This window comes from Paroedura picta, chromosome 10 (assembly GCF_049243985.1).
Source record: "Paroedura picta isolate Pp20150507F chromosome 10, Ppicta_v3.0, whole genome shotgun sequence".
Lineage (NCBI taxonomy): Eukaryota > Metazoa > Chordata > Lepidosauria > Squamata > Gekkonidae > Paroedura > Paroedura picta.
The window spans coordinates 77019544-77046658 of NC_135378.1; the positions used below are offsets into that span (position 1 = coordinate 77019544).

Genomic DNA, 27115 nt, shown 5'->3' on the forward strand with positions numbered 1-27115 from the left:
GAAAGAATGTCCCTCCCTAGCTCTCGCCCCCAAGGTTCCGGAGATGTGCCCTCCTATCCAGTGTGTCTTCCTTATCTCTACCACAACTAAGTGTCCAAGCAGGATGTCAAAAAGGTATTCAGATAGGCCCTGTCTATATGCAATCTGATGTGCATAGTCCCACAGCTGTTTCCTCTGTACAATTCAGGCCTATGGCCTAGTGCAATAAAGTTTGACTTGACTTGACTGTACAGTTCAGGAATTAACCATGTGCCATTTTGCCAGATTGAAATATTACACCCCAGGTTGATGCCTGAGGAAGTGAGAGCCGGGGCAGCCGTGCCAGGTATGTGGGTGATAGAGTCTACTCTCAGAAGTGCTCCCACATGGGAACCATCCATGGACATACTGTCCCAGAGTCTTGTGGTGAGGCAGGCAGGCATGGCACTTGCAGTGAGCAGGCCCACAGCAGGCTGCTCTGAGGGCAGGGCTCCATGATAATAAAGAGCCAGCTTGGTATATTGGTTAAGAACGGCAGCTTCTAATCTGGTAAGCTAGGTTTGATTCCCTGCTCCTCCTCCACATGCAGCCAGCTGATCAAGCTGTTCTGACCAAGCAGTGATATCAGGGCTCTGTCAGCCTTACCTACCTCACAGGGGGTCTGTTGTGAGGAGAGGAAGGGAAGGAGATGGTAAGCTGCTTTGAGCCTCCTTCAGGCAGTGAAAAGCGGGGGATAAAAATGAACTCTTATTTTTCTTCTTCTCTTGTCTTTACTGAGTATGCCACAGCCCTTTGGCTTCCATGCCCCTCTTGTTAACAATACTCCCAGGCATGTGGACTGCTTCTACATGGGTTGAGTCTTTGCTGATGCCCCTCCATTCCCCAAACTCCACCCTCCTCAGGCTCCAACACTAAAAGCTCCAAGTATTTCCCAGCCTGGCTCTGACAAAATTTCTCCTCACCCTATCTAAGTCAGGCCCTTCAGCTTTAACCCAATTTTTGCTATACTTATTGCTCAGTTACTTATGTAATGACTCCAATTAACCTCTCCAGGCAACTAACCTTTTCTCGACCTCTCTCTGGCTTTATGTAATGGCGGGTGAAGCCTGTTTCCATATATCAAGAAATGTGCATGGACACCATGGCAGACCCAGATTGAAGCTTTGTTGGCCTTAACGGTGCCGCCGGACCCAAACTTTGTATCATCATAACAGTACACGTTTGCGGCGAAAAGCCTAATTAGTCCAACCGTTGCTGAAGGGGAAATAATTATGCAAAACTCTGAATGCTCCTCAGACACTTCTTGGATGACAGGCTAGTGGAATTTCAGCTTCAATGGCTTCGAATCAGTTTCCAGGCAAAGAAGCAGAGAGAAAGGAGGAAAGGGTTTAAAAAGCTGGGCTTGGGGGGGTCTGTCGAACTTCCCTTCTCCAGCAGTTCCTGCGAGAAAAGGATCAGCAATGAGCTTGGCCTCTGTTGTTCTGTAAGCTGTGTTGCTCAGACTTGCATTCTGGATGCAGATAGATAAATCCAGGTAAATCCATGACTATTTAACAATTACTCTTCCTTGTTATGGTGCTTTGGCATGCAGATACATTCAGAAGAGCAGAGATCTTCCTTTTTAAAGAATGCTTCTTCTTCTTCTTCTTCTTCTTCTTCTTCTTCTTCTTCTTCTGCTTCTTCTTCTGCTTCTTCTTCTTCTTCTTCTGCTTCTGCTTCTTCTGCTTCTTCTGCTTCTTCTGCTTCTTCTTCTTCTTCTTCTGCTTCTTCTGCTTCTTCTGCTTCTTCTGCTTCTTCTTCTTCTTCGTTTTTTTGCATACATGCTTGCCAGACTATTTGGGGAAGACAGTGAGTGTGTGCATTTTCCATTTACATGAAACAGTGCTCCTTAAATGCCTGTAAAAGTGTCCATAAAATGACAGCCCAGTGTCAGGTTCACGGTCTCTTCTTGGCTATGAACTAGTTGGGTGATCTTGAACAAGCCGTTATCCTTTCACAGGGCTGTTCTGAGGGATAAAGTCCCGAATGCTGTCCTCGCTCCTTGTAATAAGGTAGCAGCACCGATGCAGGAGATAAATTATTGGGCTCATAGACTTGAATTGCAACAAAATGCACATGATAGAAGCCTGTAAATAGCAAGATATTGACAACATGGTTCACATGAAGTCCCAGTTGGTAGGAGGTTGTTTTCAGGGTTTTATCTATCTGATGAAGGGAGCTTTGACTCTCAAAAGTTTATACCCTGAAAATTTTGTTGTCTTGAAGATACTTCCAGACTCAGAGCCAGCTGTTCTTGGCCCAGACCAACATGATGACACTCTGAAACTATTTATTAATCAGTCATCATCATCATTTAGCTACAAAACACTGAATCTGATAAACATCTGTGTGAACTGATTTGTGCATTTGCTTTGTTTTTATTGCAACATATTCTTCAGCTTGGTATAGCAGTTAAGAGTGACGGTTTCTAATGTGGTGAGCTGGGTTTGATTCCCCACTCTACCTCCACATGCAGCCAGGTGGGTGATTTTTGTCTAGTCATAGTCCTGTCAGAGCTGTTCTCACAGAACTCTCTCAGCCCCACCTACCTCACAGGTGTCTGTTGTGGGGAGAGGAAGGGAAGGTGATTGTAACCTGCTTTGAGACTCCTTTGGGCAGTGAAAAACAGGATATAACAGCTCTTCTCTTTTATCCTCCTCTCATAAGTACCTAAGATTTTAAGGAAGGGATAGATTGCTCTGCGTGTTGCCCTTTTATTACCAAACATGCCATTTCTTCAAAGGGAGTTTGTAAATTCTTTAAAAAATAATATTTTAGAAACAAAATGTTTTAGGGCTGTTAAGTGTTAATATGTACATTCTGGTGACAGTAGAGGGATATGCTGACATTCTAGTTAATATTTTTTAAATTATCAATAGCCGCAATGCCCTAAGACGACAGAGAAGTTATATGCTCATTTGGACTGCAAATTAAGTAATTCTAATGAATTGTCCCTCACTGACAAGACATTCATTCCGCACACATTGGATAATGCACTTTTAACGCACTTCAGAAGTAGATTTTCTTATTTCGCACAGGAAAATCCAGCTACAAAAGCACAGTGGAAGTGCATTATCCAGCATGTGATTATTTTCCACAGTCAGGTTTCAGGATATAATGCCAATGGATTAACTCACAACCTACTCCTGTCCAGTCCTGCCTGCCTGCTCCTTCCACCTCTCCATTCGCTCATTCGTTCATTTGTTCAATTGATTGCTCGTTCATTTATTTATTTCCCACCACTAAGTGGGTTACAGTCAGGTTAAAATACAGTAAGAATTTACATCAACAAAACTCTAAAAAACCCAAGTTAACCAATACCCAACAAAGCCGGGGAGGGCGGTATATAAGTATGATAAATAAATATATAAATAAATATATAAATAAATATATATATAAATAAATAAAGCAGTAGCGAAGAATAACCACATTTCCTTTACTTAGAGTTTTTTTTTAAATGTCGCAGACTTTTAAGAATATAACACACCCCTCTGTATTCTGGTGACACTTCCACCTCGGAAAGGCACCTCACTTCTCATGAAGGGGGACATTGTTGTATTTATTTAGCCCATATTTATCTCACTGTTCCTCCAAGGAGTCAAGGCAGTATACATGATTCTCCCCTCCTCGCAACAATGTTGTTTCTGACAGGAAACCCCCTGTGAGGTAGGCTAGGCTGGGAGAGAAGAACCTGTCCTGGACTGCCCCACTGAGTTTTCATAGCTAATGCAGATTTGAACCTTAGTCTCCACACATACAAGCCAAGACTCTAATTATTATACTGCACCGGCTCTCTTACTGGAAGTCCCACTTATTTTTTTAAACAAATACTCCTTCCCAGCAATTGGAAGGGGGGAAAGGAACCATCTAATATTCTGCCTCGTCATTCTGTGGGATGTGAGGATTAGGGCTGACAGCTCCAAGCTAGGCAATTCCCAGAGACTTGACGATGGAACCTAGGGGGAACATATTTTGAGAGGGGAGGGGCTTTCACAGGGTGGGAGAGGGAGGGACTTCAGTGGAGTATAATGCTATGGAGCCCACCCTCCAAAGCAGCTGTTTTCTTCAGGGGAACTGATCTCTGTTGCCTGGAAGGGAGCTGTAATTCCAGACTAAAGAGATGGGACTAGCATCCTTACCTTTGCGACACATCTTTAGTCTGTTTCTTTTAGCGACTCGTTCACATAGCTACTCAAAGAGAGGTAGAAGACAAGAATGGGTTTTGCTTTGGAAGAAAATTCCACTGATATGGAATTTCACTGATGTGGAATTTTCTTTTCTGAAAATTTTCTGGAAATTTTTCTGAAATTTTTCTGAAATTCTTTTCTGAAATTCTTTTCTGAAAATTTCTTTTCTGAAAATTTTCTTTTCTGAAAATTCCACTGATGTGGAATTTTCTGTCCTCAGGATTCAAACTAGGTCATGCCAGCCCGTTCCCCCTTTCTTGACGGGACATTGCCAGTTTCTCCTTGTGCCCTTTGTCAACTAATCACTGGCACTTTGCATTTCAATGTGAGGCAAGGCCGTTCTCTCGACCTACTGTGTGGCATGGGAGACGGGACAAGAAACGGACAAAAAGGGGTTTACCAGGCAACGGAATATGAGGAAGCCAGAGCAAGAAAAGGTGGCTGTTTAGACGGATTCTGACCCATGTTCAAACGTTCCGTACCCTCATTAAAATGTTCAGCTCTCTAATTATGAGTGGATGAAAAGCAGCAAAAAACAGATACCCAATGAATAAACACCTCACGAGGCAGCGCAACGGATGCTTTCTTTCCTTGTTATAATGTGTGGGGGGGGGGGTTGTGAGCACTGTGTATTTATGGGCTTCTGTGTTTTGGCAGTTGTGTGAGCCGAATAGCAAAATTAACGTGGTGATTAATCTATGATGACTGACTTGTACGTGCAAGTCAACCTATTATGCTTCAGTCGGCATGTGGCAAAAACACACGTATGAACCAGACTAAGTGCATAGATCCCAGCACAGGATCCCAGAATTCCAACAGCATGACAGGAAGTGACATGACAGGAAGAGGAGGAGTCTCACCTTCCTTTCTTTCTTAAATAGCATCCTCTCCCATTCACACAGAGTTGCAGATGTTTCTTCATCTTCACAATCGCCATACAACTAGTACTATAAAAGTCTCAAAGTGGCTTACAGTCGCCTTTCCTTTCCTCTCCCCACAACAGACACCCTGTGAGGGAGGTGAGGCTGAGAGAGCCCTTATATTACTGAAGAAGAAGAAGAGTTGGCTCTTATATGCCGCTTTTCTCTACCCAAAGGAGTCTCAAAGTGGCTTACATTCGCCTTCCCTTTCCTCTTCCCACAACAGACACCCTGTGAGGGAGGTGTGGCTGAGAGAGCCCTGAGATTCCTGCTCGGTCAGAACAGTTCTATCAGTGCTGTGACTAGCCCAAGGTCACCCAGCTGGTTGCATGTGGAGGAGGAGCAGGGAATCAAACTCGGCTTGCCAGGAAGTCGTTGTTCCTAACCACTACACCAAGTGGGGATGGGCTATGGCGCAGTGGTAGAGCATGTGCTTGGCATTGAGAAGGTCCTGGGTTCAGTCCCCAGCCTCTCCAGTTAAAAGAACCAGGTAGAACCATTAGGCTTGGATCCAGTAGAACTTCAGATACCAACAAGAATTTCAGGGTATCAGCTTTCAAGAGCCAATGTTCCTTTTGTCAGACAGGACCAGGTAGCTAGTGATGGGGAAGTCTTAGAGCACTTCAAGAAGAAGAAGAAGAGTTGGTTCTTATATGCCGCTTTTCCCTACCCGAAGGAGGCTCAAAGCGGCTTAGTTGCCTTCCCTTTCCTCTCCCCACAACAGACACCCTGTGAGGTGGGTGAGGCTGAGAGAGCCCTGATATCACTGCTCGGTCAGAACAGCTTTATCAGTGCCGTGGCGAGCACAAGGTCACCCAGCTGGTTGCATGTGGAGGAGTGCAGAATCGAACCTGGCATGCCAGATTAGAAGTCCGCACTCCTAACCACTACACCAAACTGGCTCTTCAAGTTTCAGACAGTGCTTTCTAAGATGGACCAATGCTCTGACTCAGTGTAAGACAGTTCCATGTATTCAGTTCCCACCCACTAAAATATTCATATTCCTCAGCACAAGACCTGTGATTCCTTGTCCGTCTCAGTCCAAGCCATAGGGATACAGTTACAATTGCTGATCAGGCAGCAATTTCATAACAGTATTGCTGCTGATGGGGCAGGTGCTCAAGTATTTTGGCTGAACTTGAGAGCATTAGTGCCTAATCCAGTGGGACCATGACGTCAGAGGAGCCTTTCTTAGTGGTTCTCACTGGCTTGACATTTAATATACGCAGCTTAACATTGGTCCTTCCTGAGACCAGTGTTGTGACTGTGTTGTCTGGAGTGACAGGAAAGTGGTTGCATAACTTTCCTGACCTGAGCTGCCCTCTCTGCCCGATGGTGCAAATTGATAATCCCCAGCAGAATGTTTGTTTGTAGCTTCTGTGGGGTGTAATGCCATGGCTCAATAATTTCTCTCTGACAGCTAGGCTTGCCAACCTCCAGGTGGTACCCGGAGACCCTTCACTGTTGCTATTGATCTGATTATCAAGATCAGCCCCCTTGGAGAAAATGGCTGCTTTTGACGGTGGCCTCTGTAGCTTTACACCCTGATAAGGTCTCTCCGCTCACCAAACCCAAGACCCCACCCCCAGAATCTCCAGGTATTTACCAACCCAGAGTTGGGAACCCTACTGACAGAATTACCTTTAGGGCCTGCCTATGTGTGACAGGAACCATGGGTCTGTGGTTCTTGATGACAAAATAGAGCAGTTTAAAAAATGTCGTGAAGGCCAATCATCTGGCCTGCTCTGCAGGGGTGTCAGCCAATGCACCTTTTGAAGTTCCAAAACAGCCATCTCGTGGTTGGCTTTCCCCCCAGAAATGATGTAACACCATTGCCCCAATGGTTTCAGATTGGCATATTTCCCTCATATCATTCCAGTTATACGACAGAATTGTTAACAATAGTGATTTTTATTGTTGTAAGGAAACCTTGTCACCCTCGACACTAGAGAATGTGGCAATGACAGTGATCTCTCTTACAGGCCCAGCAAAATGAAGACTGTGATCTTCCTTCTTTATGTCACAGGATCAGCGGCTGCCATCCCGGTGAGCTCTCTTCAGCTTAACCCTTATATTATGACTCAGGTTGCGTCTGTACAGGGGCAATTCCCCATTTTGCTTTGATGGCTACTGTAACTCCAGAATATTCACAGCAACAAATGAAGTTTCCTCAAAGGCATTTTCCTAGGCTTGCTGGAAGCAGGAAATCTCCCTTCCTCAGTCTCTCAGCCCACAATAATTTGAAAAGCAGGAGAGAAAATGGTGACTCCATAGAAATTTCCCATATTCTCTGTGGCAGGGGTGGCCAAACTGTGGCTCTCCAGATGTCCATGAACTACAATTCCCACAAGCCTCTGCCAGGACATCTGGAGAGCCAGTTTGGCCACCCCTACTGTATGGTCTTTGTCACAGAGATGAGATGAAACTCCTGCAGCATCACCTGGAAGTGATACCACTTCTTCCTGAAACTCCATCCTTTCCAGACACTGCCCCCCCCCCAAATCTCACAATTATGGAACACTGTATGAGGCAGTGATGCCCTTTGTTCTTGGCACTTGGGGGGTGGGGCAAGAGCAGGAGGACCTCTGGAGTGTTGACCCCATTGGTGGAACTCCTGGTGCCATCTGGATTTTTACCACTGAGTGACACGGAATGTTAGACTGGATAGGCCACTGGCCTAATTCTACATGTCTCCTCTTATGTTCTTAATGGTTACTGGTAAGGATTGCAGTTCACATTTAAGCGTATGGATAGTACCAGATGGTCATGCATTAGTGTGGGTCAGTTCTAGGGACTGACCATACATAGACTTAAAAGTCGGGCATGATCAAGCATCAGAACAATTCTTAGTGAATTGTGGACCAAGACCTGTTCATGGAATTGTAAGGTGGATTGTGGTGGTAATTGGTGGAAAAGGATGGAAAGGAAGAGGCTATTAAATAGGAACTTAAATAGGAATCAGGAACTTAAATAGGAATCAGGAATAAAAGCAAAACCTGATTCCTGGCCTTCTTTCGTAAGATGGTTGAGAACCTCTGCCGTGAATCTGTTCATGTGCAAATTAATCCCATTTTTCTCCCCTTGCAGTCCTATTCCTTAATGTACAAACTTGGAATCCGAGGACTAAAGAATGCAGAAAAGGTATTTCTAATCATCTTCTTCCAATTAGATATGACATCTATAAATACACAAAGGACACTATGGGAATATTAATATTTTTGTGGAGGTAAAACAGTGATGGAGACGGGAGGAACAAAAGGAAGTATCCAATTGAAACAAAGCTGTTAGGTGTTGCTATCGTTGTTTTGACTGTAGCTCAATGGTCCCAAATTGGGTGGTTGTGCACAGAGCGAGGTGGGGTTATACCATCAGGGATTCTGGTTGGCTACACAAATTAAAAGGCATCCTGTTAAACAAAGCACCTGTCTTCAATGTTGAAAAGGTCCTATGAGAATTGTGCATGACCTCTCCCATTGATTTGTTTGTGGTGGGTTCCTTTTGTTGTTGTGGCCACCACCTTGGGCCAGAATGCCAAAGATGCCTATAGGGTCAAAAAGGTTGGGGACCCCTGCGGTAGCTTTTTCTTCTATGCTAGCCCATGTGGACAGGCAGTGGTTGCAGCTCTGATCGCCTGCCAAGTGCCTGAGGGGCAACGCAAGAATGTAAGCAACACTCAATTAGGAATTACCACTAGGTTTGCCAAGAGGGTTGGGAGGCCAGCTCCTAATTTGTTAACCCTGGATATTTGGGGATGGAGAGATGACCATTAACTCCAGATTTTAGAAATTACTAACTGTTCCATGAGTTACTAAGGCTGATGCAAATAGTTAAGTGTAAAGCTTTTGGGTGTCAAAGGGTTACAAAATAGTATATTCCCTCCTTCCTCAACTATTAAAAAGTGATATAGCCAATAACATTTGCCTACATGGTTAATTTACTGTAATTTCTCCCCAGCAGTATCTGTACATAACGAAATTTCAGGGGCTATGAGATAGCTTCACTCTTTGCAAAAAGGGAGATTTGCAAAGAAAATAATATTGCAAACATAGAAAGTTTTTGCACAGGGTGCTGCTGCCATTGCTAGGAACAAAGAAACCAGGAGGAGTAGGAAACCAGGAGGAGTAGGAAACTTGCATAGCTGGGGGAAAATGGAGAATTGATCACCAAAAAAAATATATATATAGTATATATATAGTATATATATAGTATATATATATAGTATATATATAGTATATATATAGTGTATATATATATATATATATAGTATATATATAGTATATATATAGTATATATATAGTATATATATAGTATAGAGCCTCTTGTGGCGCAGAGTGGTAAGGCAGCCGTCTGAAAGCTTTGCCCATGAGGCTGGGAGTTCAATCCCAGCAGCCGGCTCAAGGTTGATTCAGCCTTCCATCCTTCCGAGGTCGGTAAAATGAGTACCCAGCTTGCTGGGGGGTAAACGGTAATGACTGGGGAAGGCACTGGCAAACCACCCCGTATTGAGTCTGCCATGAAAATGCTGGAGGGCGTCACCCCAAGGGTCAGACATGACTCGGTGCTTGCACAGGGGATACCTTTACCTTTACCTTATATAGTATAGTCCATGGACTACAAATATATATACTATTTTGCATTCTATGCGTTCTATGAAAAATTTTGTTGCTCCATATAGACCAAATTTTTAATCAAGAATCAAGATTAAAAATGTGATTTTACTCGAATTTTTAATCAAGAACCCCCCGCCCCACCCCCGGTCAATGGTGTCCTGCTTTACCAATGTTAAAATCTGGTCACCTTAACCAAAAAGCATGTGGAATTCACAAGTAAGACTTTGGGAGGGAAGGCTGGTTTGCAATACATGGCCCCCATACATCTCTGCCCTAATGGAAAGATCTGTTCTGCTACAGAACACTTGCAGGTTCCCATGTAAATGGATGGCTGCTGTTCATTCCCTTAGGGGATGCTTCTTTGCTTGGGAAATCACAGATGCTGGAGACTGAATATGGAGCCTTTGGCATGCAAAGCACACATTCTGCCCATTCACCCACAACTCCCTCTCTCCCTCCCTTCCACCCTCCCTCCTGCAGCTCCACCCCAGCTGAATAATAGCCAAGCCCAGACCTGCTGAACTTTAGAAAACCATATCAAGCGCTTTCAGATCATTATCTGGGATTTGTTTGTCTGCTCGACAGACCAGAAAAATACAAGAAGGGTGCGAGTAATGCAGTTCAGACAGGGTAAATTTTGCTGAAGAAACCACAACAGCTGCAATAACAGAAAAGCCAAATTTGGGACAGGTGTTTTGTTTCCAGTTTAGCTCTAACGTGTTTCTTCAGCATTTATGATGACATGCTTCTGTTCTCCTGGAACACGGCAAAAATAATCTTCCATAAGCATGCTCCACCAAGAAGTTGGCCTTCATCCAGGAGATATGGGATTGTGCAAGTACAGGTGACCTGTCGTACAAGCTCCATTAATTGCTGTAGTGCGGCAAACGTTCCCAGGCAATGGTGCTGAAGTCAAATAAAATGTATCTTTGTACCAATGGTTTTTTTCACATTCTCATTTTACTTGCTGTTCAGTTTCTGTTTCCTCTGGGGTTTTTCCCTGGTTCTGCACATGCTGTGCTCCCTCTGGTGGTCGATTCAATATTAAACAGCTTTATTTCCTGCATATCTACTTGTAGATTTAACCCACAGGGAGATAAGCTGGAAATAAGGCTGCCTGATATCAAATCAACCACTGGAGGGAGGGAAACACATGCAGAATGAGAGGGAGGGAGCCCAAAGAAACAGGAACTTAAATGAGAATGCAGAAAAACGCAATGTCTCTTTCAAGCAAAATACCCTTCATTCTGCCCAAAGTGGAATGATTTTTCCTAGGTTTGATATCAGCCAAGGTATTCCTCCTTGTAATACACAGAGAATAACAAGGAGTGTTCATGTTCCATCAGTCAAATTTTAGGTTCCTACATGACAATTCCCAGCCAACAGCTGTTTCCCAGGTACAACATACCGAGAAGACATGGACGGAGAAGCAGAACAAGACTTCCAAATCATGGGATGGTATACAGCTTCCAAAAACAGTGGCCAGTGCCAACTTTTCAGAAAGCTGGTTGAAGCCCAATCACAACCCATTACAGGTAAATCATTGGTTAGCTGTTGACCAGCTGGTAGTGGGTAAACTCCAATCCTCAATTGCAATCCCTTGCTCTTGAGAAACTGACAAGGGAGGAAGAAATGCCTAGAAAATATATTTCATAGTGATCCTCTAGGCATTTCCCATGTCTTTGTGGTTTTTATCACAGATAATAGGGGAAATTCCCAGAGCATCAGTCAAACGTACCATTGCATCTCCACCACTCCACTCTGCCCTCGAAAACTTCCTAGCATTTGCTGGTATTGGCAACACTATGCATTACTCTGGTAGGGGTGAAGGCTGAGTTGGGCCTCCCATGCTCCTGTACGGAAGTACAAATAGTTTTTGGCTCATAGGAACTGCTTGAAGCAAAAGGCTGGTAGCCACACGCTTAGACGGCTTTTTAAAAAGTATTCACCCAGGGAAGGTATTTTAATCAATACCCATAATAGCTAAGTCTAAGACATTTTCATGTTCCTAGGCAGTATATCTTGAGACAAAGTATTGAGAATGGCCAACATCTTCATCAAGGTGTACATGTAAATTTCCCAGAAGTGTGTCTGATTGTCCATTGCTGGGAAGTAAGGCCAATGAAATTTGAGCCCCCATGACCCTGCCCAATATAATTCTATTGATGTTTCTGCCTGTGTCTTGAAAGTATTCATTGTTCTTCATAAGGGACACAATACTTCCTTGGGAGATCTCAAGGCAGAAAATGCTGACAATGAAGAGCATGAAAGCCAACAAGAGGAGCCAGTCAAGGCCTTGAGTAATAATGAGTTCCAAGAAGTCCTTGAAGAAGTCAATTCTGTTACCCGTTCGAAAGCAAAGAGCAAGGATCGCTCAAGAAACAGAAGTCAAGAAAAAAGTAATATTTTGATTCAGCAAAATGATCCAGCTGTGTCACCCAGCAATATGGAAACAAATGCTGGGGATGATGTCAGCCTGAGCCGCTCTAATCACTATCAGGTGAAGCGAAGAGATATCGTTGGCTATTACAAAGACAGCCAGATGGATCCAGATGTGGAGTTCCATAAGGAATGGGAGGAAGATGGGTGGAGATATGACAGAAATGCCATTGAGATGTTTGCAAGTAGTAAAATGATGGAACAGATTGTGATGGAGGAGGAAGCGGAAGATGAAGAGGAGGAACAAGATGGGGAAGGGGCAGAAGAATGGGGTGGGATTAATTACCGTGACAGAGGACAAACGGCCCAGTTTAATGTTCCAGAAGATCTCCATAGCAGTGAGCACAAGGACAGCAAATATGGTGACACTCCAAGATACTCCAATCAGCCCCTCCATCTAACCCCAAGGCAGGATAAGGATGATGAACAAACAGAAGGGAAAAATAAAAGCATGCCAGCAGAATTCCTTAGAGGAGGCCAGTTGAATAATTCAAGAACGGTGAATGAAAATAATCCAGATGTTGAATGGCTGAGAGTGGGGGATGAACGTAGTTTCCAAAACAGTAACCAGAATTCTAGTGATCACAAGGATCAGACGACAAAGGAAAACCTTGACGCTGCTGGTCTGGTGGCCATTGGTAGCCAAAATCACAAGCAGGATGAGCCCAAATTTGATTTCCAGATGGGCAATGAGGAACACGGTGACTCCTTCAGACGACTGGAAGAAGCAATGTACCAGGAGGGTGAAAGAATACAAAGCAATGAACAAGGAAGTATTAACCAGGAGGAACAAGCAGAAGAGATTACAACAGGTGGAAGTATTGCCCCAACTGGGACTATGGACCCAAAAATCAACATTCAAGGACTGATCCACATTGAGCCTGATTATTATAATAATAATGATGAGTTGGATGGTTCTGACAACAAGGAGCACAACACATCAACAAGTCCTGAGCTCAGAATTGTGAAGATGGCTGAATCAGAAAACAGTGTAAGTGCCAGTTTGGTGTAGTGGTTAGGAGTGCGGACTTCTAATCTGGCATGCTGGGTTCGATTCTGCGCTCCCCCACATGCAACCAGCTGGGTGACCTTGGGCTCGCCACGGCACTGATAAAACTGTTCTGACCGGGCAGTGATATCAGGGCTCTCTCAGCCTCACCCACCCCACAGGGTGTCTGTTGTGGGGAGAGGGTTTGGAAGGCGACTGTAAGCCGCTTTGAGCCTCCTTCGGGTAGGGAAAAGCGGCATATATGAACCAACTCTTCTTCTTCTTCTTCAAAATCACAGAAATTCTGAATGAGCCCTATTGATTGTCTTGCTGGTGATACAGCGAGTGCAGTATTTTGTATGCCCTGTTGCTTACAAACAATTCTGTTCCAAGGTCATGCAAAAATCCAAGACTATACAAATTCAATACATTTGCATATGACTTGGGTTATGAACTGTTTATTCTGTCTCTGCTAATGATGTACAGGAGAAGGGACCAAAACACATATTTCTGACCACCTAAGGGGTCATCTTAAGTCTGGTGTGACTTGACAGCACTGTCATCTAGTGGGAAGTTTCTAGAAAGCCTAGATCAGGGGTAGTCAAACTGCGACCCTCCAGATGTCCATGGACTACAATTCCCAGGAGCCCCTGCCAGCAAATGCTGGCAGGGGCTCCTGGGAATTGTAGTCCATGGACATCTGGAGGGCCGCAGTTTGACTACCCCTGGCCTAGATGAATCCCAACTGAACTATGCAATCAGGTGACTTAGGCCTTTTCTGCACACACAGCTGTCTTTTGTTTATCACTGAATTGGAAAATATGGTAACCATTTTAGCAAAATGTTCATGGATTGCCCCCTCCCCCAAATCTTTGTACAAGCTCCACGGTCCCATCAGGAGAAAGGGGAATGGAGGTTGGCCAAGTGCAGTTACCGCCACTCCCAAATATGCTTCCTGCACCACCAACTTCAGCAGCCTGGCGTGTGTTGAGCTTTGCACCATGCAGACTTGGAAAGAACGGGGAGTCCAACTCATTTCACACAAGTCAGTTCTCCTCTGCTACCCCTTCCTTGACAAACGGTCCCACTATTTTTCTTTCACCCAGGCTCCATTAATGGAATTAAATTTCCCCAGGAAGCGGCAGTTGTCAGGGAGAACCAACAGGAGGTAGAGAACTACACACACACCATTCTTGCTGATGTCCCCCCTCCCCCCCAAAATAATGTCCTCCTGCTCCATTCTTCCTTTATCTGGCCAATGTGTACTTGCTGAGAGAACCTGTGACTCCACCTTAACAGTACAATCCTAAAAGGAGTCATAGCTAAGGCTTCTAACTATGGGTTGGGAAATTCCTGTTTGGGGCACAGCCAGAGGAAGAAGCTAGGATTGGCAGCCTCCAGATGGGGGCAAAAACCCTCTCAGAATTACAATTTCCAGAGAACAGAGATCAGTTCCTCTGAAGAAATTGCCCAGTTTGGAGGTTGACTCTATGGCAACCTTTCCTCCCCAAGCTGTGTCATCCCCAGACTCCCAAATCTCCAAGAGTTTCCCTTGGCCTCCACACCCTGGAGATTTTAATTCTGGGAGAACTCCAAGCCCCTACCTGAAGTTTGACAGCCTTCAATCACGTCCTTCGAAGTCCATCGACATCCATAGATTTAGGAGGGTATAAATCCGATGAGGATTGAACTGTGTAATCTTTATTGGAGGGGGGTCAACTTCTGTCCTTCAGGCAAACTAGTGAAGTTGCTTTGACTGGGCTGAACTGTACAGGCTCCTTCTTTACTAGTATTTTTACCTGTTTCTTTTTACTTATGCTTTGGAAGATAAAAACTGCAGGCAAGCCCTACAGTGACGGGAAATCAGATGAAGGCAATTCAGAGGCCCTCGTTCCAGGTGAGTCAAATACAAAGCTATAACCAAATTTGGAGCCTATTAATCTGAAATTGCATATTTCCTTACAGAATAAGAACTGTGCTTATACACTTTTCCATCTGGTTGGGGGGATCCCCCATTTCCTAGCAAGAAATAGGAGATTGTCTCACAAGACTCCAAGGGATCTAGAGGAGGTGAGCTAGCAGGAAATTGCTATTGTCTCAAGAGTGCTGGGGGCATCTGGCAGGGGGAGCACCAGCTTCCTGGGAACCTGGGTAGGGTGGGTTTGAGAAGGGGAGGGATCTCTCTTCTATAGAGCCCACTCTCCAAAGGAGCCATTTTGTCTAAGGGAATTGATCTCAATTGCCCATACATCAGTTGTAATTCCAGATTATCTCCAGGCCCCACCTAAAGCACCCAAGGCTGCTGTCCTACGCCTAAATTCAACAGGATTTCATTTTGAGTGAACATGTATAGGACTGAATTGCAAATGTATGGGATCATATCTTCCTTCGGTACTGACCTTACTATGTTCTCTTTACCTCATCGAGAAACATTTGTTGACATCTTGCTTCCAGAGTCATCTCTGCTGTTCCTACCTTGGTTCAGATATTGCCCATTCCGTTTTTGGGGGAAATTAACATTATTCTCCCTCTTAGATCCATGTAGAGATTTCTATTGTAAGACTGGGAAGGTCTGCCAGGCAGACGAAGAAGGAAAACTCAGCTGTGTTTGCCAAGATCCTGCGACTTGCCCTTCCACACAAAATTATGTAAGTAATTCAGGAATTAAAACTGCTAAGTGCCTTACTGAACAATAGAGTGCCTTATTGAACAATAATATCACTAACACAGTAATTTAGTCTGTCCAAAGTGCTTGATATTAATTTAGGATGCTTTAGGATGCTTTGGGCTGATCCTGCATTGAGCAGGGGGTTGGACTAGATGGCCTGTATGGCCCCTTCCAACTCTATGATTCTAATTCATAGAAAAACTCTGTAAAGTACCTGGAGCAAAACTCTTCTGTCCTGGACAGAACAAACCAACCTTACAAATGCCGCCTCCAGTTTCCATCCTCGCGTAGAAGCCAAAGTAATTTCAAGCCACAGACAATATAAGGACAAGAGCAGTAGCAGTAAACAGGAAAGGCATAGAAACAAGAGAGCCTCTGGAACAATCACTGGCTGTATCCACAGATCTCTCGAAGGGGCAGTCAATGTACAATAAAAGAAAATACGAGATAACCTTTAAGATGCCCCAGATCCACATGTACATAATCGATCTGAGAAGGATGCGCCTTGGAATTTACAAACCAAAACAGCAGAGGGAAAAGAATTTGCAAGCGGGATTTCCAGGTCCTCCCTGGCCACCAGTGGGGGGTAAGGGAATAGAGTTGCCAGACCCAGTTTGGGAAACTGCTGGAGATTTGGAGGGGGAACCTGCGGAGAATAGGGGTACAGTGCCATAGATAGGGTTGCAAGCTCTGGGTTGGGAAATACCTGGAGACATTGGGGTTGGAGCTGCAAGTTGGGAGGATTTGGGATGAGTAGGGTATAATACTATAGGATCCAACTTCCAAAGCAGATAATTTTTCAGGGGAACTGATCTCTTTATTTTGGAGATAAGCTGTAATTCCAGGGGCTTCCCAGGTCCCAACTGGAGTCTGGCCTCCCTAGAATCCACCCTCCAAAGTAGCCATTTTCTCCAGGGGAACTGATCTCTGTAGCCTGGAGATGAGCTGCAATTCCAGGAGTTCCCCAGACCCACCTGAAGCCTGGCCTCCCTACTTGCAAGTAACTATTTGTGTGTGTTTTTCCCCCAGAGAGCACTTCTCTACTTGGTTTGTTTGTCATTGTGCAAACAATGGTACGAAAAGCGCTTTTTGATTGATCGTTTCTATTTTTCGGTAAGGTTTGTGGTACAGATAATAAGACGTACGAGGACATGTGTCAGCTGTTCGGCACAAAGTGTCATCTTGAAGGGACGAAAGTGGGACACCAGCTGCACCTGGATTACATGGGAGCCTGCAAATGTAAGGGCCTATTTCTATACAGTTCTGCCTTGTAGAACAAAACTTGCAAAGTTGTTTTGCACTGCTTCAGTTCAGATGCATTCCCAATATTAACCCAGGAGTGTTTCTGTTCTCCCTCACAAAAACACAAATGTTTCTTAAGAGACCCATTCACCCAGCAGAGTTTGTCCCCTGGCCTAGAGCAGTGGTCGTCGACCCCCAAAAGCCTTGCCACCGGGCCGCAGTGGGGGAGAGGGAGGCACCTCCCTTCCCCCCCCCCCACAGCGTGGTGCTCACCGGGCCTTCACTCAAGACCTGGCAAGCCCCGCGCTGCGTGGAGGGAGGCGCAGCCACCCCTGCTAGTGGTCCCCAACCTTAAAAAGGTTGGGGGACGCTGCCCTAGAAGCTCCTAAAACTTTATGGAATCCTCTGAAATGATCTTCTGCTCCTCATAGGATGAGCATTTATGGGAGGCAGCAGAAGGCAACTTTCACAAGGGACCCATGCTCTGCCACAAATAGAGTTACCAGCTCCAAATTGGGAAATCCGTGGTGATTGGTTGGAGGGAGTAGATCCTGGGGATGTAGGGATGCCAGCTGCCAGGTGGCACCTGGGGTCCCCTGGAATTACAGCTCATCTCCTCCCCTGGAGGAAATGGGTGCTTTGGAAGGTGAACTCTATAAATTGTACCCCACTGAGGTCCTTGTCCTCCCCAGGCTTCATCCCCAAATCTCCAAGACTTTTCCAACCTGGATCTGGCAACCCTACCTCCTCATTCCCTGCCAGTGGCCTGGAGCAACCTAGAAACCTTGTAGGTAGTGTGGAGGTTGTGGAGTGGCCTCAACAGAGTATAATTCCCTATAGCCCACCCTCCAAAGCAGCTATATTCTCCAGGGGAACTGAAATCTGCAGTCTGGAGATGTTGTAATCCCGGGAGATTATCAGACCTCACCTGGAATTTGGCAACCGTAGCTGCAAGCCTGTGCCACTTCCCAGAGGGTTGGAAAAAGATCTGCTGAGGCCATAACTATGTCAAGTTTAAGAAGCCCCATAGCATTGCCACAAAAAAAGGTAATTGGATTTAAAAAAAATAAAGCTCCCTTCATAATCTGAGGTCCTACACTGTGATTCAGTTAGTGTGGACATGAATCCACCCTTTTCTCCTGCAGCCCTCCACTTACTGCTCTGAGACATATTGGGGGGGGGGGACAGAACAGCTAGTCTCTCTGCCGTATTTAGCTCTGTCGGCATTGGCCAGAGAGCCCAAAGGGTTGGTGTTATTTGTGAAGGGTGTTGTGGTAGTTCAGCCTTTCTCAACCTTTTTTTATTACTGAGAAAGCCCTGAAACATTCTTCAGGTTTTGAGAAACCCCAGGTGTGATGTCAACAGGACAAACATAGAAGTCACGTTACCAGAAATGACTGGCACCAGATGTGACGTCATGCTCCGTTGCCCTCCGGGACCAGAAGCAGTCCAGTGGCCTACTCCACTGGGCTGGAGCAGGCATCTGCCACTCTGTCATCCCCTGCCACTCCCCCAATGCTTGAATCCATCTCCTGGACTGAGAATTTGACCCTAAATAAGTTTTATGCCTTTGTTTTGGAATGGGTGACCTTAGGAACTAGCAGAATATTATTTTGTGCTTTGGAACAGACATTCCTCCTTGTACTGATCATGAAGCGGAACAATTTCCCGTCCGGATGAGAGACTGGCTCAAGAATGTCCTCATGCAGTTTTACAAACAGGATCTGGACAAAGGAGGACTTCTCACAGACAAGCAGAGGAAAAAAGTGAGCAATGGTTAACCAGAAAGAAAATCCTTGTTATGAACAGAAAAATAGCAGGAGTGGGTGCAGCATAACTGGTGGTTACAGAAAGGCAGATTATGTGGAACAAATAATTTGTGAGAATCTGGCCCTTGCTGGCAGCCACTGCACCAGGAGCCACCCAAAGGATGGGTGAGGCAGCACCTGGCCAGATGGGTTGCCGTCATATCCGTAACCATTTCCGTTTCACCAAGCACAGCATAAGATGTGTTCCACATCAAAAACTGGTCAGATCAACCTCATAGGCTTCATGTTATCAATGTTACAAAATGGGAACGTTCCTCAGGAATAGGGGTGCCAAGTCCCTCCTGGGAACTTTTGGGGGATGACAGGACTTCTCAGGAGCAAGAGAGAGGCCCAGCTGACATTGCAGTGGCAGCTTCTACCAGAGTTTTTGCCCAGAAACCCGCTTCTCAGTCACGTCAGAAGTGACGTAGACAAGGCTGTCCACCAGCACTGACTTCCCTCTTGCCCGTGTCTAGGTGAAAAAGATTTACTTAGATGAGAAGCGGTTGCCAGCTGGTGATCATCCCACTGCAATTCTACTACGTGACTTTGAGAAAAACTACCGCACATACACATACCCCATTCACTGGCACTTTAACCGGCTAGATCAGCACCCCACTGACAGGTAAGATCAAGCCTTGTTGTTTGGCAGGGGAGGGGGGCTATCTCTCCAAGTCATTTTTGGGTCCATTATCTCCTGCTCAGTTAATAGCTGGTGAACCTGATGTTTGAATAAGTAAATGTTCAACTTTTCATGAATTATGGCAAAAGCTTTCTGTTTATCCAGGCTTTTGACTCAGGGGCCATTGTTTTTAAACATTATTAGCCTGAGGATGAACAGGACCCATTTTAAGCTGCTTCCTGGTTTATGTTGTTTTATGCTCCGCTGTGTTTTGAATGGTGGGTTTGAATTGTTGGCATCTGCAAGATCTGCAAAGTGCATGATTCAACAGCATAAAAAGAACATCCTGCAGGGGGGCTCGGAGGAGAAGTGTGTTTAGCATAGTTGGAATGGGAACTTTCTTAAAAATTTTCAGATAATCTTCTCCAGTGTCCTGATTGGTTCTTTGGAGAATTCCTGCTCCTTTGAGCACATTTCTTCCTGCATATCTCCTCAGCAACCCGAACGCAAAACAGAACAGACAGTTAGGACTCTCTCACATAGATCACCCAGGGCATTAAAAACTTGGACTGGTCCTATTTCTAATTTCAAAATTCAGTTTAAGTTATGATAGATGTAGTACCCATTCCCAAGTCAATCAAAAAGTTTTATGCTGGTCAAAACAGATGGCTTTGGTGGGCATCGTACTCTGTGTACCTGATGACAGAAATAGCTCCCATATCTATTAAATAGCCACAACAGGAAAGAATTCTACTGCATCATTACAATGCATGTTTCTGCCTGTACTGCTTTTTAACTTTAAACCCTGCTAAGGACCTTGCATGAAGGACTATGAGACCTTTGTGAATTATTCCCCAGGTAATTCTGGCCATGTGGCTTCTAACTCCAGAGATTGTATAATATCCATGGTAGTTACGTGGGATTAAGTTGCTAATACAGATGTATGCTTCTGAATCTTTCCCTCCAAGGAGTACCTCATATTTGTGGTTTCAGTCTAAACCATCTTATTATCTTCTTACCCATCCTTGTGAAACACGTATGAACTCTATTTGATCTGTACCAACTTTCTATTACAGTTTTTTTTTCTTTTTAAATCGAGTTGGAGAGATTTATGAAGTGGAATTCTTCCTAGGTTAAAGGCATTTCTGTTTTGTGCATCACAAAGACCAAACCAGACACATACTGTGAGTTGTGTGTCTGGAGTAGACAGCAGTTATTTAACCAAATTCTCAGGAGGGTCGCAAGCTTCATCGGACCAGCTGGTGGGAAACGGGATGAATGTACTGGAAGCAAGAAGGGAAGAAGCCAGAAATAAATGCAATGTACCTACATCACCCAAAAGTGACATAGGCACGTTGTGGGAGACGCTCTGATTTGTTTCCCACTCAGATGTTAGGTGTATGCATGTTCCTCTGTTCACACAACAAGGTAACTATGGTATTAAGAAGATTGACTAAAGTGTGATGCCCCATTATGGACTATTGATTGTGATGACTGGAAGGTGTAAGGTAACAGGGCATAATGCTTTAATACACATGAGGAGGAAAGAAATTCAACTAGGGATGGGCACAAACCTAAATAAAACAGTTCGGTTCTGGGCAGCCTCCAAACTGAATCCTGAACAGAACCAAACGGAGCCCACCTGAATCGGTCAAGCACGTTTGGTCCCCCCCTTCTTCCAGCAGGGATTGCCTAGGAAAGAGCTTCATTTAACCCCTTGGTTGGAAGCAGCAGGGAGCAAAACCAAAGATTTAAATGTCTGGCCCCGAACAGCCGACCAAATGGGCCAATAGTCTGGTGAATGCTTGGGGAATGCGTCTTCCCCAACCATGGGTTCCTCAGCTCTGAACTGGCCCGAGTTTGGCCCAAATTTTGGCTCGTGAGCCGGTTTGTGCCCATCCCTAAATGCAACAGAAACCAAGCATTTGAGGTAGAAACCAAGTATTTCTCTTAACATGTAGATCTGCCCTTTACAATTTCAGAAAGCTAACACACTCCGAGCTTGCTCCTCTGCGTGCCTCCCTCGTTCCCATGGAGCACTGTGTGACACGCTTCTTCCAAAGGTGTGACAGTGACAAAGACAGGCATATCTCTCTGCAGGAGTGGTGCCACTGCTTTGGCATTAAAGAAGGTAAAAATCTGTACTTTGAAGAAGAATTTCTAATAATCTATGTCAACAGAGGATGGGGGGTGGGGAGAGTACATATTTAGAAAAGAACTCATGGTTATACAGCACTACCCTCAGGGATCCAAAGAATTGCACAACTGGTCCCATGTGCACAGAGGGATCGGAGAATTTTTTGCTGTTTTTTGTTGTAATTCCTAGATATGATATGTGACATCTTGGATAATTGTTATCTATTTATTTTACTTATACCCCACCTTTCTGCCCTGCTGCAGGCTAGCAGAGTGGCTAACAAATCAAAGCATAAGTAATACAATCGCATCTTAATCATAATCAAAAATAATATAATTGAAACAATTAAAACCAGAGCAAAAATACATTAAAAAACATTAAAACAACAATGAAAACAGTGAGTAGGAAGGAAAATTATGGGAAGAATTGCTGAACTGCTGTTAAAAGGTCAATAATATGACTTCATATATTGGGTTAATAGTGCTGATTGTAAGAATTTCACTTTACTGGCCTTGGGTTACAAAACAAACTTTGCGATTCCCTTTCAGTTCAAGGATTATAACAACTTTTTCTTCCCTCTTGCAGAAGACATAGATGAGAATCTTCTGTTCTGAACGAGCCAGAGGATGTAGGAAGTACAACTACTGCTACCCTGCATTAGCATTTTGGAAGGCAACATCTGAACATGATATCAATAGTTAAAATGCTATTTTAGTTAAGGAACTAATGGTGCCATCCTAAACTACAGTTCCGCCCACTGACTTCAGTGGATTCTGCAAGCGTGTTAAATGTGGGGAGTGGGAGATAACAGTAGTTTAAATCAGAAATTTTCTGAAGTGTTGTCTATGAAATTTTCTCCCTCTGCTTGTCCAGGAACCTGACAGAACCTTGACATCTTCCAAATGCTAGAGCTTTGTTCACAATCTATGCACCTTGCATGTGTCACCTGCTAACTGTGCGCTTTTACTGTCTCACTGTTAAATGTGCAAGCGGCTTCTCTTGAACAAGTATAAAAAGCCCCCAAGACTTATCTAAGGGGGCCATTGCTGCTGCGGGGGAGGAACGCCGACAGGGACCTGGCTGGTGGGAGAGATTGCCCAGCCCTGGCATTCTCTGAGCAGTAGGTGTGTTGGCATGGCAACAGGGGGTGTGGCTGAACTGGGCGTCAGTTAAACGGATGGCCTGATATTCTTTGGCCTCTTTCCCCCCTTCAGGCCCTAGATTTGGGGGGCCCTTTAAAGGGCTGTGTGGATGCAGAGCCTGATTGAAGGCTAGCATTTCCAGGGGGCAGGAGAACCCAACAGAGGCTGGTGCCCAGAGGGGTCACTCCATGGTGCCTCCCCCCTCTGTTTCAGCCTGCCATTATGTCCGGGTTTTGGGGCTGGATAGCCAAGGCAACCCGTTGAGGGGCAGGCTGTGGTGGGCTTCCTTGTGGTAGGGTAACCACAAGATGGCATGATTCTCTTCCCATGCTTGCCACGCTCAATGTTGAATAAAGGCTGTGGCCAAATATTTTATGCCAAAATTATGGTTGTCAGTGTCCTCATTAGGCGGTCAATATCCCCCTGCAAGGCAATGTTTGTGAGGATAAGAAATGACACGAAAGTTCAGTCTGTGGTGTTTGATCTTCAATGAATTGTGCACCCAGCCAAGCCTTCAAGTCGTGGGCACCCATGAATGGGCTCATACACACAATGAAAGAGAACAAAACAAAAATGTGCCTGCGATTTGAAATTCATTCCAGCCAAATTTCTATAGGTAAAGGTAAAGGTATCCCCTGTGCAAGCACCCTTGGGGTGACGCCCTCTAGCGTTTTCATGGCAGACTCAATACGGGGTGCTTTGCCAGTGCCTTCCCCAGTCATGACCGTTTACCCCCCAGCAAGCAAGCTGGGTACTCATTTTACCGACCTCGGAAGGATGGAAGGCTGAGTCAACCTTGAGCTGGCTGCTGGGATTGAACTCCCAGCCTCATGGGCAGAGCTTTCAGACAGCTGCCTTACCACTCTGCGCCACAAATTTCTATAGTCTAAGCATATTTTCTTCATCATGTAGATGCATAAGATATTATCCATATATATACTGCAGAAAATGCTAGATGTTTTAATGTCAGGGCTGCTTCCTTTGTTTATTTGTTCCACTTCCAGTTTTAAAATCATGTCAAATGTTTTTTAAATATATTTTATCTATGCTAACAACTTCCTGGAAATAATTTCGTAAAACAAGTTTGAAGATAAATGTATATTGTGAGGAAATCATAAAGGTGGATGGTGTGTGTTTGTTTTGCAGTAGAACTATTGTTCCTTTTCATATATTTTTTTTCTTAATAAAAATTACATGTTCAGTGAAAGACCAACCATTACCAATGAGTTGGGAATCCAATTTACACTTCATTATTTTAAAGGTGTTATTAGCAAATATTTCTTTATCCATGACTCTTGCAAGGATAACACAGTAGGAGGACATTTCTCTCCAAACAGAATAAGAAGTGATAGATTTTTTAAAAAAATCTTACATTAATATGATAAAATTGTGAACATTGATGATTATACACTTGGGTATAAATCTGGAAAAACATCACCTCTCACACACAACACCATGGTACATTGCAGTGTGTCATTGGTGATAAAGCTGGAGGCACACCAAAATCTTTGGTCATATTAGGGATGCCAGGCCTACCCCCTGAATCTTGGGAATTTGGAGGGTGGAACTTCGGGGTGTAAATAACATCTGTGATGTAACTTCCAGATAATCACTGAGAAGTGACATCACAGCCTCCCCCCAACATGCACACACACACACAAACACACACTTGGATTCTTGGTTGACCAAATGGTAATTGAAGATGGAGATGGGACTTTACCATGACCGTAGGGATTCTAGTCTACAGTTGGGATCAGGGATCCCCTGGAATTACAATATATCTCCAGACTACAGAGATCAGTTCCCCCTGGAGAAAATGGATGCATTGGATGGTGAACCTTATAGCATTGTACCCCACTAAGGTCCCTGTCCTAGCCAGACTCCATCCCTAAATCTTCAACAGTTTTCAAACATAGATTTGACTATCTTACCTCTCCATCCCGTGTCGATGGCCTGAGAGAACCTGACAGCCCTACCCAAACTCTATGGGTCAGCACCCTGTAAGCCTTGGTCATAACCAGGGAAAGGCGTAACGTGGCTTGGAAACATGATACTCAGGCAGCAATAAGACTTCCTTCATGTGCTATTTCACATTAAAGAAAGAACCCTCCAGAAAATGGTAGCTCTGAGCCCCTGTCTAGCAATCCTATTTCTTCAGTGTGTCAAACTTTCTTCTTGGATTATCACAATTTACATATAGGCCATGAGTCAAACTGGAGGAGGGGAAACACTTTCCTGTTGCAATTCAGTTTCAGTTGATTCAGTTGATTAAAACGTGGACTTCTCTCAACCCAGCCAAACATACCATCTGCCCATCCCCCTGTTTCTACACTACCAAAAAACTGGCTATTCCTCCATCCCCAAGCAAAGTTGAAAGGAAGGTCGGTGACCATTTTGGCAGGTATAATCTGAGGTGATCTCCAACTACTACCCAAAGGTGACGACCTACCTTCTCAAATTAACACGAGAAGGGGGAAGGGAAAGGTGGCTGTTATTGTTTTATGTGAGAACAGTTATACAACACTTCTGCTTTTGTGAAACATATCTGTTAAGCTGAGAGACAGTAACTGAGAGCATTTCTGCACATCAGTAAAAATAACGTTTTGCCAGCTGAATGGCAAAGTGCTAAATGTTATTTCACTTCCTAGCCATTCCTCGCCTTGTATGCTGCTGTTTCATGCTTCTTACACTCCACATGTCCACATGTGCTGCTAGAAATGGTGGAAGAGAGCAACATACCTTATATGCAACTCTCTTCCGCCTTTCAATCAATCCAGGCAGCCAATCCCCTTCCTCCATATTCTATAATGGGAATTTCAGCATTTCCACCTTTCCCAGAACCTGGGGGTGTTGGGGTTTGAGGTAGAGCCTCCAAACTTTCAGAGTAGCTCCAGGAGACTATTCCCTGACTCCCCTCCATTTCAGAATGATTGGTCTAAGGAGTCCACATCTAGGGGCTCCCAAAGAGGGTGCCCCCATCCCTCCATTATATCCCATGGGACAGACTCTCCATAGGGTCAATATAGAGGGTGTTTCCGCACAAGGACCAGTGTTGCCAATTGGTCCCACAAAGCGGAAATGCTATTTTTAAAAGTGCAATCTCGGCGTTATGCATACCTGCTTTTTTAGTGGAATCCGTTTCATTCGTTTCCCACAGGTTTCCGGTCTCGCAAAAATCGCTAGACAGGAAGCGATTTTTTCTGTGCTTTGTCCTGCCCCTGGCCGTCAATCAAACGAACAGCCAATGGGCGGTTGTTATCATGCTCCGGGAAAGCCCCTTTCCCTTTAAGAACAGGATAAAAAAAAACAAACGTTGCAACGAATATGCATTAATTCGTTGCAATGGAGAGACCCATCTAGCTGGCAGCTGGTGTGTGAGTTGGCGATTCATCGTTACCATGCTCCCCCGAGTGAAAAGAAAAATCCCCCCCCCCGAATGGGCGCGATTTTCGGTAGAAAATAAAGGGAACTTGAAAAAGGGGCTGTGTTGTGCTTGGGTACTTAGGGGAGCTTTAAAGCACTTCTGTGGAGGGACTGTAGCCGGAGAAGCCTCGCTGGGTGAATGCTCGCTGGTTCGTTGCTTTCTGCTCGCACCAAGAAAAAAAAATGGTGATCGCTTCGCCGGAAGTTCGGAGGAGAGAGCCAGGGGGAGGGAATTTGTTGGAACCGCAACAATGGGAACGCACAGGTCTTTTTCGCTAGTGTTGCAGATTGTTTGCAAGAGTGTGGTGCTTTTCGGAGGGTGAATCCGTTTTTCCCGATTTCCCTTTAAGCGCTACAACGAATCGCTTTTTGCGGGACTGTTTCAGGAGTGTGGCAGATTGTGTGCGACGTCTTGCGGAACTGCAAATTAGTAGCGTTTACAATTTGCAAGCCTTCTGCTACATTAAAGTCGTGTGGAATGGCCCAGAGAAACATATTTGTCTCCATGTTGACCCTGTTCAGGGGATTAGACAGTGGGGCAAATAGTCCGGGTTGTACTCTGTAATTAAAATTCATGCATCATGTCCCTAACTCCCAAGAATTAATTTTGCAGATATCTTTGAAAGACAACACATTCTGACCATAACTTGACCCTTATTTAAAAAGGCATGCATGCATCATCATCTTCATCTAGATTTCTTTGCAAGGTAATTTTTTGCACTACTGAAGACTGGCTTGGGAGATTTCTGCAAGGTAATACATATACACACACAAAATGAACCTTAATCTGATTGGTATTAACTATGTGTGACTCATGGACGGGACTGTGGATTTTTTCATGATTATGACCCACATTACCATGACAGTATTTAAAGGCCAGCTGTTTCCATAGGTCTTACTGGAGAAAGCTG

The 27115-nt window shown here is 44.6% G+C and overlaps 2 protein-coding genes across 2 annotated transcripts in view; one reads left to right on the top strand and one right to left on the bottom strand.

Annotated features, from left to right (window-relative positions):
* DSPP (dentin sialophosphoprotein) overlaps positions 1-15061 on the bottom strand; it is a 33559-nt gene extending 18498 nt beyond the window's left edge. The window contains exon 1 of the mRNA XM_077300942.1: positions 14767-15061. The gene's annotated coding sequence lies outside the window, so the exon portion shown is untranslated. The remainder of the gene's footprint in view (positions 1-14766) is intronic.
* SPARCL1 (SPARC like 1) lies at positions 1330-23988 on the top strand. The gene is made up of 12 exons (XM_077300944.1): positions 1330-1513; positions 7108-7171; positions 8213-8266; positions 11082-11270; positions 11945-13165; positions 14990-15059; positions 15698-15810; positions 16949-17069; positions 18702-18838; positions 19357-19505; positions 21485-21633; positions 22225-23988. The coding sequence occupies exons 1-12, from the start codon at positions 1494-1496 to the stop codon at positions 22251-22253; spliced, it is 2316 nt and encodes a 771-aa protein (XP_077157059.1). The 5' UTR covers positions 1330-1493; the 3' UTR covers positions 22254-23988.
* The last annotated feature ends 3127 nt before the right edge of the window (positions 23989-27115 follow it).

Bases quoted from the DNA above. Each gene is read 5' to 3' on its own strand.
- SPARCL1 (XM_077300944.1), top strand. From the start codon at position 1,494: ATGCAGATAGATAAATCCAG. The intron at 7,172-8,212 runs GTGAGCTCTCTT...CTCCCCTTGCAG, and splicing joins GATCAGCGGCTGCCATCCCG to TCCTATTCCTTAATGTACAA. The intron at 19,506-21,484 runs GTAAGATCAAGC...TTACAATTTCAG, and splicing joins GATCAGCACCCCACTGACAG to AAAGCTAACACACTCCGAGC.